Source organism: Teleopsis dalmanni, chromosome 2, assembly GCF_002237135.1.
Source record: "Teleopsis dalmanni isolate 2A chromosome 2, ASM223713v2, whole genome shotgun sequence".
Taxonomy (NCBI): Eukaryota; Metazoa; Arthropoda; class Insecta; order Diptera; family Diopsidae; genus Teleopsis; species Teleopsis dalmanni.
Genome location: NC_051847.1, coordinates 55,912,360 through 55,927,847, shown reverse-complemented (window position 1 = coordinate 55,927,847; position 15,488 = coordinate 55,912,360). Strand labels below are relative to the sequence as shown.

Genomic DNA, 15,488 nt, shown 5'->3' with positions numbered 1-15,488 from the left:
TAGATACCACGCGATGGTATTCAAAAATTTATAATTCAATTAAGAATTACAAACAATAAATTTCAAATAGTTTAATTCGAAACACTACTCGATGAGTTACTTCAATATGAGATTTGCAGCTTCCATTTCTAATTGTATTGATCTTTTCCACGTCGACCTCTACCTTGAGAATTCCATAGAAGTCCTTGACGGACGATGTTTTCATTTGGTCTGCGGAGCATATGTCTAATCCAACGCCATTTTCTTTTGCAAAATTCAACAAGCGAGGGGGTCTTATTGGTAGCGTTCGAGAGGTCAGTATTACTGATGCTGTCAGGCCACCATACTTATTCCAAAAGGTTTCCCGATCCTTAAGCTAAACAATTTTCAAATTGTTCAGATTATCATCAGATATTTCATTAAATTTTTAAGTGATCGTTACTTCACAGTCCATTCTTTTATTAAATGGGACGCACAGTCAATCATACATATAGGGGACATGGCTCAATAGTCTGTCTTAGCTACTAGTTATAAGGTTTGTAGTGGAAATTATTCTAAGGTACATAGATAACGTAAAAATTAAAAAAATAAAATGGAAATGACTTCCTTTACGTTAACTAAAAAGTGGAGAAGCTCTATCTAATGTTTGGAAAAGTTGTATATATGTATGTATATAAAGATATTAATTTTATTTTAAGGTTTGATGTTTCTAAAAACGTTTATATACATCGTACTATATACATATATAATTAATCTCAAGTGATATGACAGCTACGTAATAGCTACGTTTAATAATAGCAACGCTCTGGGAAATAACTGTGTATTGAAGACAAGATATTGCGTGTTATCTAATCGGCCTACTAGTAACAGTTTTTTTTAGTTAATAATAATTTTTATTTGAAGGCAATCGACAATTAAAGAAGTTCCAATTCAAAACTGCATTTTTACTTTTGTCATTGCAAAAGCGACCTTGAAGTGCATGGTAAGGCAATGAGCTGAAAAGTTATCTTGGATCTTTATTCTTATTTTTAAGTACTACGAAACTAGAAGAAGGTTTACGTAAAAAAGTGGCGAAACAAATTAAAAACGAATTATTATTAATTTCGATATACGTAACTCAAATTGAAACCACACGTAAACTTAAAAAATAATAAAAAACTAACAATTATAGTTAACTATCGAGGGGCATTGCTAATAAAAAAACTACATTTTCAGAAGGTCAGATGAAGTGAATAAAGGAAATAAATTTTAAATTGTTTATAATTGTTAGAACTTGAGAATTTATGAGCATTAAAACTATATGTGTTGCGAATACCTAAACAGTATTTTAGAAAGTATTATAAAATCATATAACATTATACGTAAACCCCAAAGCCACATACTTTTTTGTACCTATTCCAATAATAACGACAGTGTTTAAGTTTTCGCAAATAGAGTACCAAAAACCTTTTCTTTTATAATATAGACAAAACCCAATGCAAACAAACCAAATACACGATGATAACCAAAAAAAAAGCTCAGGACTAAACGTTGCCAACAAAATATAAGAAATAACAGTGGAAAATGCTTATGGCTCTACAAAATTTATGGATTACCCCAGTAGGTTGACACGTATTTGCAAGGATCGTTTACAGTGGTTTCCAAAGTGTTTCTAAACTCACATTATTGAAATTTCTAGTTAATATTAGTGCCAAAATGTAATTGCTTACTTTTCATTATCTTGAGCTTATATTATCAAGTGAGGATTGAGCCCTCACTTAAGTTGACATTATTTTAATATTTAATATCCTGAGAAGAAGGAAATATTACTTGAGAAAGAGGAAATATTACTTGAGAAGAGGGAAATATTACTTGAAAAGAAGGAAATATTATTTGAGAAGTAAATATTACCTGAGAACAAGTAAATATTACTTAAAAAGAAGTAAATATTACCATTCTTATTGCAAATCGTTTAGCCTGCTACAATTAGGTCCTAAAACTCAAGGCGCTTGGTCCTTGAGAGATCAACACCAACTGTACTGTTGTATTATCATTCTTATGTTGTGATTGTAAATCGCGTACCTTAAGAGACCAATTTGTAAAATACAAGTCTGTAACAGATGAGTCCATAGTATACAAATGCATAGGAGATGATTTCTTAAGAGTTGAGTTCAAAGGAAGAGTTCATACAGTCCATTAGCACACTAATAACTTTTGACACTAGACTTTGTTTTATAAATATGTGTATTATAATAAAAAACGTTAACATATTAATTTTTTTTTTGCTATTTTAGAAACAAAATGAAAGTGATTATTATTCTGATGTTCGTGACCCTGGTTGCTGCCCAACAAAGACAATACACAAATAAATTTGATGGCGTGGATGTTGACAGTGTACTTACTAATAACCGCATTTTAAATAATTACATTAAATGCTTGATGGAAAAAGGACCTTGTACTGCTGAAGGACGAGAACTCAAAAGTAAGTACATTTTTATAATCTTAGAAAAGACGAACATTTTTTTATTGTAATTTAATTAACAATATATATTTTTTTTAGAATTGCTTCCAGATGCTCTTCAAACCGATTGCTCCAAATGTACTGAAACACAAAAGAGGAATTCTCAAAAAGTCATCAATTTCCTTCGCGTCAATAAACCAGGAGAGTGGAAACTTCTTTTAGACAAATACGATGCCAAAGGCATTTACAGAAGTAAATATGAAAAACAGGGATAAATTTTCTTTTGACAAAAAAAATACATATATAAATGTTTATAAATATAATTCGAATAATTATTAATTTCTCAATGATCATAACAAAATTTTGCAAAACATACTTCATACTATATTTATACGCATGTACAAAATGAAAAGAATTTAATAAAAATTATTAATATTGAAAAAATGTTAATTTGATTGTATTTTTAAATAAGAATATTGTCATTTATTTCAGTAAATAATATATTATTTTGATAAACAAAAATTTTAAAAACAAAACATCTAAATAATTCAAATACAAATTTAAGCCAAAATATAATAAAAATATGTTTTTTGATTTAATATTTAATAGTTATTGGAATCTAAACTTTGTATATATAATATAAATTCATATATCATATACTCATTAATACGATTTCCAGTAATATAAAAATAATTGATTACTGATTTCTTGACAAGCATCCAAAAGCAGTTGAACAATATATAAGTAATGAATAGCAACTTCAAATTGATTTAAAAAAAAATAATTATTTTTGATTCTAAAATTAATTAAAACTTTTTGGAAATATTATAATTAAATCAAATGAGTTTTACTTTATTTTTATATTTTTAAACTTTTTTTCACTTTAGTCCTTTCGACAATAAGTTCTTTAGAAGTCTATATTCTTAACTTGTTTTTGGTTGATTTCATTTTGTTGATATCATTCTACATATTTTTAAATATTTATTATATTATATATTTTGAATCATTAATTACAGTACTTTTTTAAAACAATTTGAAATTTATTTTAACACCTAATTATGGCAAGTAAAGAAACTTTCAGATAATTCCTAGCAGGCACCCTAAACTATAAGGCAAGTAACATATTATTTAGAATTTGGCAGTCAACTTGTTAAATTATGTCAAAATCCTTATTGACATGTTCTTAATCAAACTATAGTTTGCAACCCTTTTATTGTAATTGTGACATTTTTATACATACAGAAATTCGTTGATCAATTACTAACTTTTAGGAAAATCTATCCATATTTTAATCTAAATTCATTATACATCAAGTATATGATTTTAAAAATTAACTTCTTTTATTTCTACAAAATCAATCATATTATAAAAATCGATAAAGTACGTTCGTGTAACTCTCTCAGTATGAAAGAAATAAAATATTTGGTATTATTAGGTCCTAATATATATATTTAGTTTAAATAATAGTAAAAATATGAAGTTTTATACAGTGTTTTACTCGATGGGTAAAAACATTTTACCCATCTATATAGCCGTTATGTCATTACCTTAATTTCGTCTGTATAAAAATGCTTATATATGTATGTACATATTAGATTAAAATATATAATGTTCTAACATAAATTGAAAATATCTATTTAATTTACATATTATATTATATATTTATTTTCATATTGATTTATTATAAAATGTTCATGTAACTAGTTATAATCTATGTATATACATTAAAACTGCATTTTCATAATCTATATACACTAACATTTTTCTTATTTTTTTTCCTTTTTTTTTTTTTAATTTTTTAATTTTTTCATTCAGTTTTTAGTTTTTCAAATCGATCTTTATAAATTTTACTACGGTGTTCAATATTTAATATTGGATCCAAATAAGCAGAAGCTCGTTGTATTCTTAAAAAGAATCTTGTACGATCGCGCGCTAAATCCTCCCAATGACCTTTACGCGCATGTCGATAAGCGAAATTCCAGGTATGCATTACGTGTACTTGAGGTTTTAAGTTAAAACGAACCTGCAATAAAAATAAAAAAGTATATATTAATTTGTTAAGAAATAAATGCACAAAACAAAATACAATAAATACATCAGAAAAACTGATAAATAAAATAAATCAAAACAAAACTAAACAATTAAAAAAAATATATATAGGATATCTTATCTATATATAGAAAGTATACAAATCATATCTCTATTGGAAAATACAGAATTGACGTCGACAAAACCGATGGTACTAAATACTTATAATAAATAATAAGTTACAAGCAGCTAACAAAAGTCGAACTACACACGTCTTTAGAGACATTCAAGCACCATTGATCCTGTCAAACAAAAACAGGAGTATCAGATTGGTGTTGGTTACAACAACAACAAATACTTCTTATCTTAGAAACAAAAAAAACTTCATCAATTCTATGGATCGGTCTGAGTAGACAAGGTAATTTTTAAGTGAAGAATAAATATTGATAACAATAATTTATTAAAAAATTATAATTTTATTAAAGAATAGAGACTTCAACGAGGCTATTGTAATAGTAGAATATGGAATACATCCTAAAAGTAGGAATACATCCAGATAGGCCAAATACAAAACACAAATTGTCTTCTACGTTCATAAAGATACTAAAACCCCCTATATAGTTAACTGAATAACGTTATTAACCGATAGAACGAAATTGCGGGAGAACGTAAAGAAAGCCTAGAAAGCCGTGCACAACAGCCTGTAGTGCCAATAAAGAGAACTACAAATGATTATCATACTTAATACAATAAAAAATAAATAAATAAAAAAAATTAGCTTCAACTTAAATTTGTATTAGTCTTCTACGCAATCTTTTTCATTAAAAGCTATATGTTATATTATATACGTTTAGTGAACAGCCTCTTACATCATGTAGGATGTCTACCAGTACTAATACAAATGTCATCCATATAAAGATATTGTATCGTTGTTTATATATTGAGTTTACTTCGCAAATATAGGACTTCTCGCTTCAGTTCATATAAGGACTATTATAATTTATTGTAGTAATTTAAGTAACTGTTGCCTCGATCTTTCTTTATTTTTAATAATATGTTAAGTGAAATGATCTAGAAATTTAGCTTCCACAAAGAAGGTGAATATGCAATAAAAGAATTATCATCAGACAACTAATACGTATATACTGTCCGTCATGTATCAATTTAAGGATTAATCAACAACACACCTTATAAGCATAATAACAAATAAAAGCGATGCTCAACTAAAAAATACATAATTCTCCTGCTATATATATTCATTGCTAGAGAATTTTAACAGAAATATTAAAGCAGTTTAATTTCATGGCAGTAAAACATGGTAAATTAATTAAATTAAATTAATTAAATTAATTGTAATTAATTTAACTATCATAAAACAGTGTCTATGTCCAAATCAAATAGGACTGGACTAACTACACTCCCCGAACAATGTGAGTTTGTCCGGGTGTGAAGCTGGAACCTGCAACTTTGTAGGCGCCATAAATTTGAGGGATAACTATGGAACACAAATAAAACGCTGCAAATTACTTAAGAAACCACATCCTTGGACATTCCTAATAAATTGTTAACGATTTAAATTTTTAATGGATGTACTATAATCCATCTAGATGGAGCATACATTCTATTAGTTTATAATATACCGCATGATTTTTAAATTTTATATAAAGAAATTTAAATAAACATATTAAAATATTCCGTGTGCTCAATTTGATCATTATGATCTTACAATTAAGTTCTTTTATTATATTAGCCAATTAAGTTGAATAAACCTATCAGCTGGTGTGAGATACAAAAAAATTGTACTTTTTTAAGAAAATGCTACTTCTAAGAATAGTCGTTGTTAACACAGATACAAGCGATAAATTAATTATATTTTCTGAAAGCTAAAAACAGGTCTCAGATCGACATTTTGAAATTATCATATTTTTCTTGTTTTTCTACTTTTAATATGCTACAATAAATCCGCTACTTCTCTTATTATTACTTTATAAAAAAAAAGAAAGACAGAGGAGAGGATATTATATTTTTTTTTTCACTTTCAGTTTTGTTACAAGTTATACTTACTTATACTAGACATTTTCAGCTAACCATTGTAAGACTACCTGCATTATTATTTTAACAAATCTGCACAATATTGTAATTAATACTATTTAATTTTCCCGTAGCCCTCACCGAAAATTCATATACGTATAATTATCTATTTTTTATCAAGGTCACTTAATAGAAAGTCATGTGCCTGAACAACGATGAATATTATTAGTGTTAATAGAAATGCAGTTATAGTATGATTTTGCCTATTTTATGTTCTAAAATCTGATTATGAAGAAAATAATTTATTTGCATTCAACTAAAATTATAAATCAATAGAAGTTTTGATGGCTTCAGAACAGCAAATATAGATACATAATAAGCTATGTCTGCATAGGGGACATAATGCTGCTCACCTCCCCCATCCGGAACCCAGAAAACAATATATTACAAAGATGTGCTGTAGCACAACAATATGAAGATTATTTAAATATAGTGATTACCATAAGAAAAGGTAGTAATTGTTATGTATTGTCGGCTATTTGTAATATATATATACATATTTTCTTTACGTTTTAATAACCAAGTTTTAATTTAATTATTTTAATTTTTAAAACGGTGTAATTGGTCATTGTTCACATAATACACAATCCATTGAATTATTCTTGAAAATTATATTATAGTTTTACCAACACATCGACTATATTTACTGTCATCTTTAGAATGACCAAATAGTCCAAATAATTGTGTAAATAAATTATAATTTTTTATTTTAATTTTAATTTAAACAAATGAGCAATTATACACCGTTTAAAAATAAAAATAATAAATAAAATTTTGGTTATTAAAACAATAAAATATTAATTTCATCCATTCTGCTCAAAACTTTCAGAATTCAGTGAGAAGTTTTTGAAAATTTATCATAAAAAATTTTTAACTTACATAATTAAAATTTGTTACTAAATTTATATTTCAATTCAGTTTGAATATGTTTTATTTTATCGATGAAAAAATTAATAAGATAATTTGAAAAATTTAAAAATGCAGTTTTAGTCTAACTACCATTCTTCCGAGATGTTATTTAATTAGATAACATAATATTCGACAATAATTGTCTACTTAATTAATATTGCAACGTAAAAGTTTTCTTTAACAATTATTATAACAAAAACAATTGCTATAACAAGTATTATCTGCCTAAAAGTCAATTCTTTTCTAATTAAGTAAGGAATGTATCCTTAAAGAATAATATACATTTATTAAAATCTGATAATTTGATGATTCAACGAATATATTGTATATTGCTATATATTCTTTGCTATAACAAGTATTATCTGCCTGAAAGTCAATTCTTTTCTAATTAAGTAAGGAATGTGTCCTTAAAGAACAACACACATTTATTAAAATCTGATGATTTGATGATTCAACGAATATATTGTTTTTAACGAAAATATTGTTTTTAACGAATATATTATTTTTAACGAAAATATTACTGATTAACGAGTTAGCTTCAGGTTAGTGGATTGCTCCAACCAACCGGTGTGTCCGATTTACAATGAAGAATATAATTTATTTATTAAACTATTTTAATGCAATAGTTAAGTATAATCTAATATTATTAGGAAGATATAATTAACGTTATATATTCAGAATTTCATAATATACACGGTTATATAATAAGTAAAAGCAATAATAGTACATTTGCAAATGACTAAAATGAATAATATATATTATAATATTGTTATTAATATAATTTCTTTAACTGTACGCACCTTTTTAATACTTGGTGTGTAGTCGTGTACTTCGGCCGTATCGTTATCGATAGTATTTTCATCATTACTACAATCGGACAAGCAACTCTCATTATCTTCATCTTCATCAGAATCACTTATACTGCTGCTGCTAAAATCTATATAATCCGCGCATTCATCACTTTGGCAATTATCGTTATCATCAACAAAACATATAAAGTCATCACTATTTTCCGAAATGCAGCGTTGGCGAGGTGTTCGAGTTCGGATGAAATCAATATATTTAGGTTCTGCATCGTCTTCATCATCTGTTTCAATAGCCGTCATGTTTGGCAAAACAGGATTCCATAGTTGATCAATGGATGTCGATGTGTTTGTATTTGTACTATTATCGAGATTATGCGATAAGTCACCTTGAAAGTGACTTTCGATTTCGTTATTTTTATTATGAGCTTTCGCAGCCATTCTGTTCATGGTTTTTAGGTTTTCCACACACTTACGTCGTACCAGAGGCTGATTGTCAACTACAAAATAACAAAATGTTGAACCTGAGCTGGTGGATAATTTTAAATCCATAGTTGCTTCAAGATTTCCAGTCAATATTACTTCAGATAACATATTTTTATTTATGCTCGTCATTAGAGTTTGATTAGGAGCCATAGTTGTTGCATCAGAATTTAAAAACGACTTTAGAACAACTTTACTTTTCATTAATTCCAAATACATTTTAATTTGTAAATCCAATTTATTGTTATTTATTTTTGGTACCTGCATGTATTGAACACCAAAATTAAACTTTTGTTGTTTCTGGACAAAGTAATTTTTTGCCAATGTTGACGTTTTATATGTAATTTTACGAACAAAAGCCAATAGAAAATCAAATATTGTGTATACAAAACTGTGTAGTGATAACGCGATTTGTCCCGTAGTTTTTTTGGTAGCCATTGCATAAAGATGATTTTAAAATAAATTCTTCTTTAATTTCACATAAATTTTTTAACAAAAAATTAGAGTTTAAATTCACTTTCATATATTCGCACATTTTTATTCTTAGCATGTAGTATTCATATTATATATTAATTAATAGATATTACTCACTTCAATATTAAAATATATTAACGTCATTACGTGCTGTTTTGGAAATAAAACAATATCTGCAAATGTTATCACTTTCAAGCATGTATGTTGGCATGGATTGACAGCAGCAAGGCTTGTCAAACATTAATTTTTGTATAGTTTCTAAGCATTAAAAATAAATATGGTTACGTATGCAAATAAATTTCACACAAAAATTGTAAACTTTTTTACAATGCTATTTAATTTTATAGTTTTATTAAATAAGCTAACTTTTTCATTAGTTTTAATTTTATTTTTGATTCTTTTACCGCGACGTTTATTAATTTAAAAAAAAAATATATACACATATTAATATAAATATTTTATGATTTAAATACAAAAATTGTTTTCAGGATTATTGTTCAACAGTACTCCCGCAAATGAATTAATTTTTTCGGTTTGTTCTCTGCGACTTTGTATACCTGTCTTCAGTTTAGTAACTGATTTCTTTAACATTGAATACACTTATATAAATTATTTTTAACGAATAAATAAGGGTGGTTTTTTTGTAAGATTTACTTGTTTTTCTTGGAAAACGTTTCTATTTGTGTAAATATGTTAGCTATCCTAAAACAACCTTGTACAATTACAAGCTTGTGATTTTAGTATGTATAACACGTTACCATAGATAAACAATCGTGATTAGGTACAAAAATTCTGAAAATTCAGATTTGCAATCAACAATCACATAATAACTCCTTAATAATTTTCTTCGCTTCTGTATGTAAAATGTTATAAGTTCAAGTGATATGTAAAACATTGTATGGTAGCTAATTTGCTGCGATTTCGATATCAAGATACAATAATAAAGAGTTGCTTCGAAATATTTCGGATAGAAGCAGTTGGTTTTAACTGATTTCGTCCAGGTAAAATCAACAAGTTTTTTTTGTAAGTAAATCCTAAACTAATGACAATTTCAAGGTTTTTATACCTTGAATTCACCAATTAAGATTGTGCATGTATGCAGGTGTCGACAGTGTTGTCATGAAATTATGTGCCATTAACTTTAAAAATGAAACTAGACATATCTTATTATCAGTGAAGGATATATCTCATTTCTACAATATGCAAAATCAATTATGCTAACACTAAAGAAATACGACTTATTTAGCAGGGTAGACCACAACGACTGAATATTGATCCGATCAAAAAATACTTAAAGGATAGAGCCCTGACATTATTTACGAAAACTGACTGGCTTACCAACACCGCGTTGTCGAATCTCAGAATGGTTACAGGCACCTCGAGTAGGTATTCATATCTGAGTTTAGTTGTTGCTTAGTCTAATAAAGTGATAAACAATAATCTAGTCAAGCCGTAGATAGGGAATATGAAGAAACCTTGCAGTTAGTAGAGAGTAACAGTGCTCAAGTGCACTGAGTTAACTAGTCTCAACATAATATTTAAATAATAAAGTGGATGAATAGAGTAGATAGATGGATGTTTAAATCTGTTCATAACAAAATCAATAGGTTATTTGTGGAGTCCTGAGCATAGATGATGCCCAAGGTACAATAACTCATTACTGTTCCCTGATATATATATTTTAAACTAAAATATTGACCCATCCCTATTGGAGATACTGTTAATGTGTATTAATGCTTTGCTTTCTACCAAAAATAAACCTTTAACATTCAAAAAAATGGCAATACGTTTTATCTGTTTCTTGACATTTTTCTTTGTGATTTATTTCCTTAATTGATTGCGAAAGTTGACTAGAACGATTTAAATAAACAAGCTATTGGATTGGCTTAATAATGTCGAACAATGTGTCAAGTGCAACTATATCTATTAATTTTTGAGTGTTAAGTGACCCACTCACCCACAGTTAAACTGCAGACAGTGGCTTTGTCATTTTATCGCACACACACACACATACTCAATTTAAGTGTATTCGTTATAATCGTTTACCTGCAGTATTCATAAACATGATATGGAGTAAATACTCACGTTCAAATCAAATACAGATGGTTAACTCTCAGTTTACTGCGGATCACGTTTATTTATATTGAATTTGGCTTTAGGTGTAAAATAAGCCTTAATTTACCATAAATTTTTTTAAACCATGATACACAGACAATTAAATGATCGTCTGTAGAATATGTCTCTTATTTTCAGATATTAAAAGAGGAAACTTATTCAAAATAACTAAAATTATATTCCCATAAATTAGTAACATAACAATAGACGTAATTAAAACCCAATTAACAAACTATGTTGTGTATTTAGAAAAGAATTGAAAAAGTAAAAGCAGTGAAATCCAGTTCTTTGTAAAATTCTGGAGGGAAAATACATCTTCAATACTTAATAAAACCTTAAATAAATTAAAAACTATAAATATAAGAAATACTAGGTATTTTGGTCATATCATCCGAAAACCAAAATATGAATTGCTGTAACTGATTGTGTTAGACAGAATCGAAGACAAAATGCATAAGCCAGCAATTTTTTGCGACAAATCATAGCAATAATAAATGAAAAGAAAAATTAATGTAAATAGTAAATATTATAAAAAGTGTATGTAATTAATTAAATTAAATTAAATTGAACTATTTATTAATCACTGAAAATTAATTAATATGTAATATAAAATTGAATTATATATCAGTATGGATTTTATATAAAAAATCCGACTAAATTCGACTCGACGTAATTGTGATAATAAAACCTTAATATAAATTTTAAAAAGATATAACTAATAAAAAAATCTGTTTTGTCTTTTTCTGCGATTAGCTTAATACAAGAAAGTAAAAATTCTGGCATCTATGTTTTCTCTATATGAGCTGAGTTTTAAGGCATCGTGTAAATCAACTGTTCGCTCATTCGTTTTATTTCCGTAAAGTGACATATATTGTTTATGTATTTGATTTGTAATTTGTGTGAGGTGGTAGTGCACATCCTGTTCAATTCCCTTTCTTTCTCTTTCGGTAACTTCAACTGACGAGTACCATGAGGTAAAATATTCGTGAATTGTTATAATATTTAAAAAAGTATTATGTTTGGTATTTTTGATTTTAATTAAAAAGAGTGCAAAAACATGCAGTAATTGTAAATTTATTATATTTCAGTTCCCTAAAACTGCAAAAGAGGCTGGCTGCCTCCGTTATGCGATGCGGAAAAAAAAAAGTGTGGCTAGATCCGAATGAAATTAACGAGATTGCTAACACTAATTCTCGTAAGTGCATGATTTAAAATAATTATAAAAATAAACAATGTTTTGGTGCACAATGTGATTTCAAAAGATATAATTATGTTGAAATTGTGTTTTTGTATAACTAAATTATAAAAAATTTGTATTTCAATTGTGGCGAAATAAATGTAAATTCATATTACAAAAATGTGTGGAGTAAAAGAGAATTACTTTTCGTTATTTGTAAATAAAAGAACCAAATTTAATGTGCTCCAAATATTTGTTTATTAACAATATTGAACCAGTTCTAACAATTGTTTATTTTTCATTTTAAGGTCAAAATATCCGCAAATTAATAAAAGATGGTTTGATCATCAAAAAGCCTGTAGTGGTGCATTCCCGCTTCCGCGTGCGCAAAAACACCGAAGCTCGCCGTAAAGGCCGTCATTGCGGCTTTGGCAAAAGGAAAGGTACTGCCAATGCTCGTATGCCAGTGAAATACTTGTGGATGCAACGTCAACGTGTATTAAGACGTCTGCTTAAAAAATACAGAGATAGCAAGAAAATTGATCGTCATTTGTATCATGATTTGTACATGAAGTGCAAGGGTAACGTTTTCAAAAACAAGCGCGTACTCATGGAATATATCCACAAGAAGAAGGCCGAGAAACAACGTAGCAAAATGCTTGCTGATCAAGCTGAAGCAAGACGACAGAAAGTGCGTGAAGCACGTAAACGGCGTGAGGAGCGTATCGCTAATAAGAAACATGAACTTATTAGCCTACATGCTAAAGAGGATGAAGTTGCAGCTCAAGCCGCTACAACAGGTCCCAAAAAGTAATTTAAAAATTCTACAAACTTTTTAAACTGTTAAAATTACTTTTGCATAATAAAAACAACAAATATTTACATAAACAAATGTTGGGCAATATTAATTGTGTAAATGAAAAAGAGGTAACTTATCTAAGTGGTAGTTAAACAAATGAAATCTGCTTCTGATGTTGTAAACATAATTCACTATTTTGCGAAAAACTGAAAAATTAGTTAAATTGATAAGAATTTTAAAACATTGATAATTTTGAAGTGATAATATTTATGTTAATATTATTTCGTAATAATACTTAATACTGCAATTATGTTTATAGGAAGGCCAATATCAATCACTATGTCAAATGGATATAATCCAAACATATTTATGCAATTTTAGCAAACAATTTTAAGTTCAAATAATGCAAGTTTTTTTTTTTTTGAATATTTCAAATATATTATCGTCATAATCTTTAGTGTCATGCTATACCTGCCTCTGCTGAGTTCGGTCATCACGTAATGGATAACTCTTGCCTAGTCTTAACTGGAGTATATAGTGTAAAATATATTAGGTATATAATTATCGTTGTTTAATGTTATCGTCCTAGGCAGGTCTCAACTCATAACCATACAATAGATAATTCAGTTCAGTGTAGATAACTTTTTATTTCAAAACATTTATTTTTATATTATGCTAAAGAATGGTTCAACAGGAAAAATTAAATACGAATATATATTTAGACTATAATATAAAATCTATGATGAGTTTGATTTCAGTTAACTGAATTCGCTGTTTAGTCAATATGCTACCAATATCAATATTCTTTTGTTGTTTAAAGATCGATTGACTTAAACCATTTCTTTAAGACCTAGTTGCTATTTAGGGGGATTTGTTGCAACTAAGATACTGCATATAATAAGTCTTGTTCATTATGCATTACGCAAATAGTGGACAATGACAAAGTAAATGTTGAAAAATATCTTTATCTTTCTCATTCAAACGGAAAACAAAGCCTATTTTCCAATACAGAAACTTCTTTGTTCATCGGTTTTAACAATGATGATGAAACTGCGTCTATTTAAAATAAACCTTCACCTACCATTCTATGCCATCTATGCAGAAGGCGCATGGTCTTTTGAAACGAAAATCTTGAAAGAAAACGTAAAAGCTTCGATGATTTCATCTTATTGTGTTAGAATTAAAAGTTTAATTATAATATTTAAGTTTTTCAAACCATATAAAATAACAGTAGAAATAGGCTCAGCACTTTGTACAAACGAATATTACTAGCATAAAATATCTTTATCGTTAAAAAAATTGGTGCCGGTATGTAAGGATATTTAGAAAATAAGTGGATCGGAAAAGATGTAAAATCGTTCGAAATAAGAAACTCAACATCCACAGTTGGTAAAAGTGACACCGTAAACATTACAGAATATTAAGATTCAAATAAGACAGTTAAGTCGACAATGATGATAATCCTTTTCAATCAAAATGGATGATGTATTAAATTGACGCTACTATAACAAGACATTTTCCTCAACCGTGCGTTGTTGCTTATCTGTAGTTCTTATTTTATATAAGATACGTTATTTTAAATTTACAGTTCTCCATACATACAGTAATCTGAAACAATAGCTGAATTTGTCGTTGCACAACTAAGAGAGCTAACACTTTGTTATGAAACTAAAATATGTATTTCACATCTATAAAACTAATTTATTCCAATTAGTGGAAAAGCTTTTTAGACTGCTAGTACCAAGGGTTGAACTTGTACCCTGTCGGATTTAAAGCTAAGAGTCACTTTATTAATAAGAGTACATTAATGAAGCCAATTACAGTTAGCTGAAAGTAACCAGCCAACTGATCCGAAGCCGCATTTTACCTGAGTTGTTCTATTTACTTTTGAATTTTGATAATTTGCTGTGTTAGAAGTTCATTAACATATTCACTTGGTTTGTTATATTAAAACGAACTCATAAACCAGCTATAGAATAATTGAATTATTTAACTATATTTTTTTGAATTGTTAAATTTCCATGCTTTTTGCAGAGACATTATTGGTTGTATATTTTCATCTTATTCTTTCTGGCGCATAGATCGTTGTTTAGGAATTTATAAAGAAATTAACATTAATTTATGCTACTCCACGATATGCTAAAGAAAAATCGAAAATTTAGTCGTATTTTTGTTAATTTTTACATACAA

The 15,488-nt window shown here is 27.7% G+C and overlaps 3 protein-coding genes across 3 annotated transcripts; 2 read left to right on the top strand and 1 right to left on the bottom strand.

The window, feature by feature from the left end:
- The first annotated feature begins 2,252 nt into the window (after window positions 1-2,252).
- LOC119678899 (ejaculatory bulb-specific protein 3-like) lies at window positions 2,253-2,822 on the top strand. Its single transcript, XM_038090986.1, has 2 exons — window positions 2,253-2,440; window positions 2,519-2,822. Exons 1-2 carry the CDS (start codon window positions 2,260-2,262, stop codon window positions 2,692-2,694), a joined length of 357 nt encoding a protein of 118 aa, XP_037946914.1. The 5' UTR covers window positions 2,253-2,259; the 3' UTR covers window positions 2,695-2,822.
- Window positions 2,823-4,107: 1,285 nt separating this feature from the next.
- Window positions 4,108-9,314, bottom strand: LOC119683481. The gene is made up of 2 exons (XM_038097165.1): window positions 8,248-9,314; window positions 4,108-4,442 (listed from the first exon to the last, which is right to left on the bottom strand). Exons 1-2 carry the CDS (start codon window positions 9,169-9,171, stop codon window positions 4,227-4,229), a joined length of 1,140 nt encoding a protein of 379 aa, XP_037953093.1. The 5' UTR covers window positions 9,172-9,314; the 3' UTR covers window positions 4,108-4,226.
- A 2,893-nt stretch (window positions 9,315-12,207) lies between these two features.
- Window positions 12,208-13,397, top strand: LOC119683598 (60S ribosomal protein L19). Its single transcript, XM_038097375.1, has 3 exons — window positions 12,208-12,296; window positions 12,411-12,517; window positions 12,808-13,397. Exons 1-3 carry the CDS (start codon window positions 12,292-12,294, stop codon window positions 13,311-13,313), a joined length of 618 nt encoding a protein of 205 aa, XP_037953303.1. The 5' UTR covers window positions 12,208-12,291; the 3' UTR covers window positions 13,314-13,397.
- The last annotated feature ends 2,091 nt before the right edge of the window (window positions 13,398-15,488 follow it).

Bases quoted from the DNA above. Each gene is read 5' to 3' on its own strand.
- LOC119678899 (XM_038090986.1), top strand. From the start codon at position 2,260: ATGAAAGTGATTATTATTCTGATGTTCGTGACCCTGGTTGCTGCCCAA. The intron at 2,441-2,518 runs GTAAGTACATTT...TATTTTTTTTAG, and splicing joins TGAAGGACGAGAACTCAAAA to AATTGCTTCCAGATGCTCTT.
- LOC119683481 (XM_038097165.1), bottom strand. From the start codon at position 9,171: ATGGCTACCAAAAAAACTACGGGACAAATCGCGTTATCACTACACAGT. The intron at 4,443-8,247 runs GTGCGTACAGTT...TTTTTATTGCAG, and splicing joins ACACACCAAGTATTAAAAAG to GTTCGTTTTAACTTAAAACC.
- LOC119683598 (XM_038097375.1), top strand. The intron at 12,518-12,807 runs GTAAGTGCATGA...TTTCATTTTAAG, and splicing joins GATTGCTAACACTAATTCTC to GTCAAAATATCCGCAAATTA.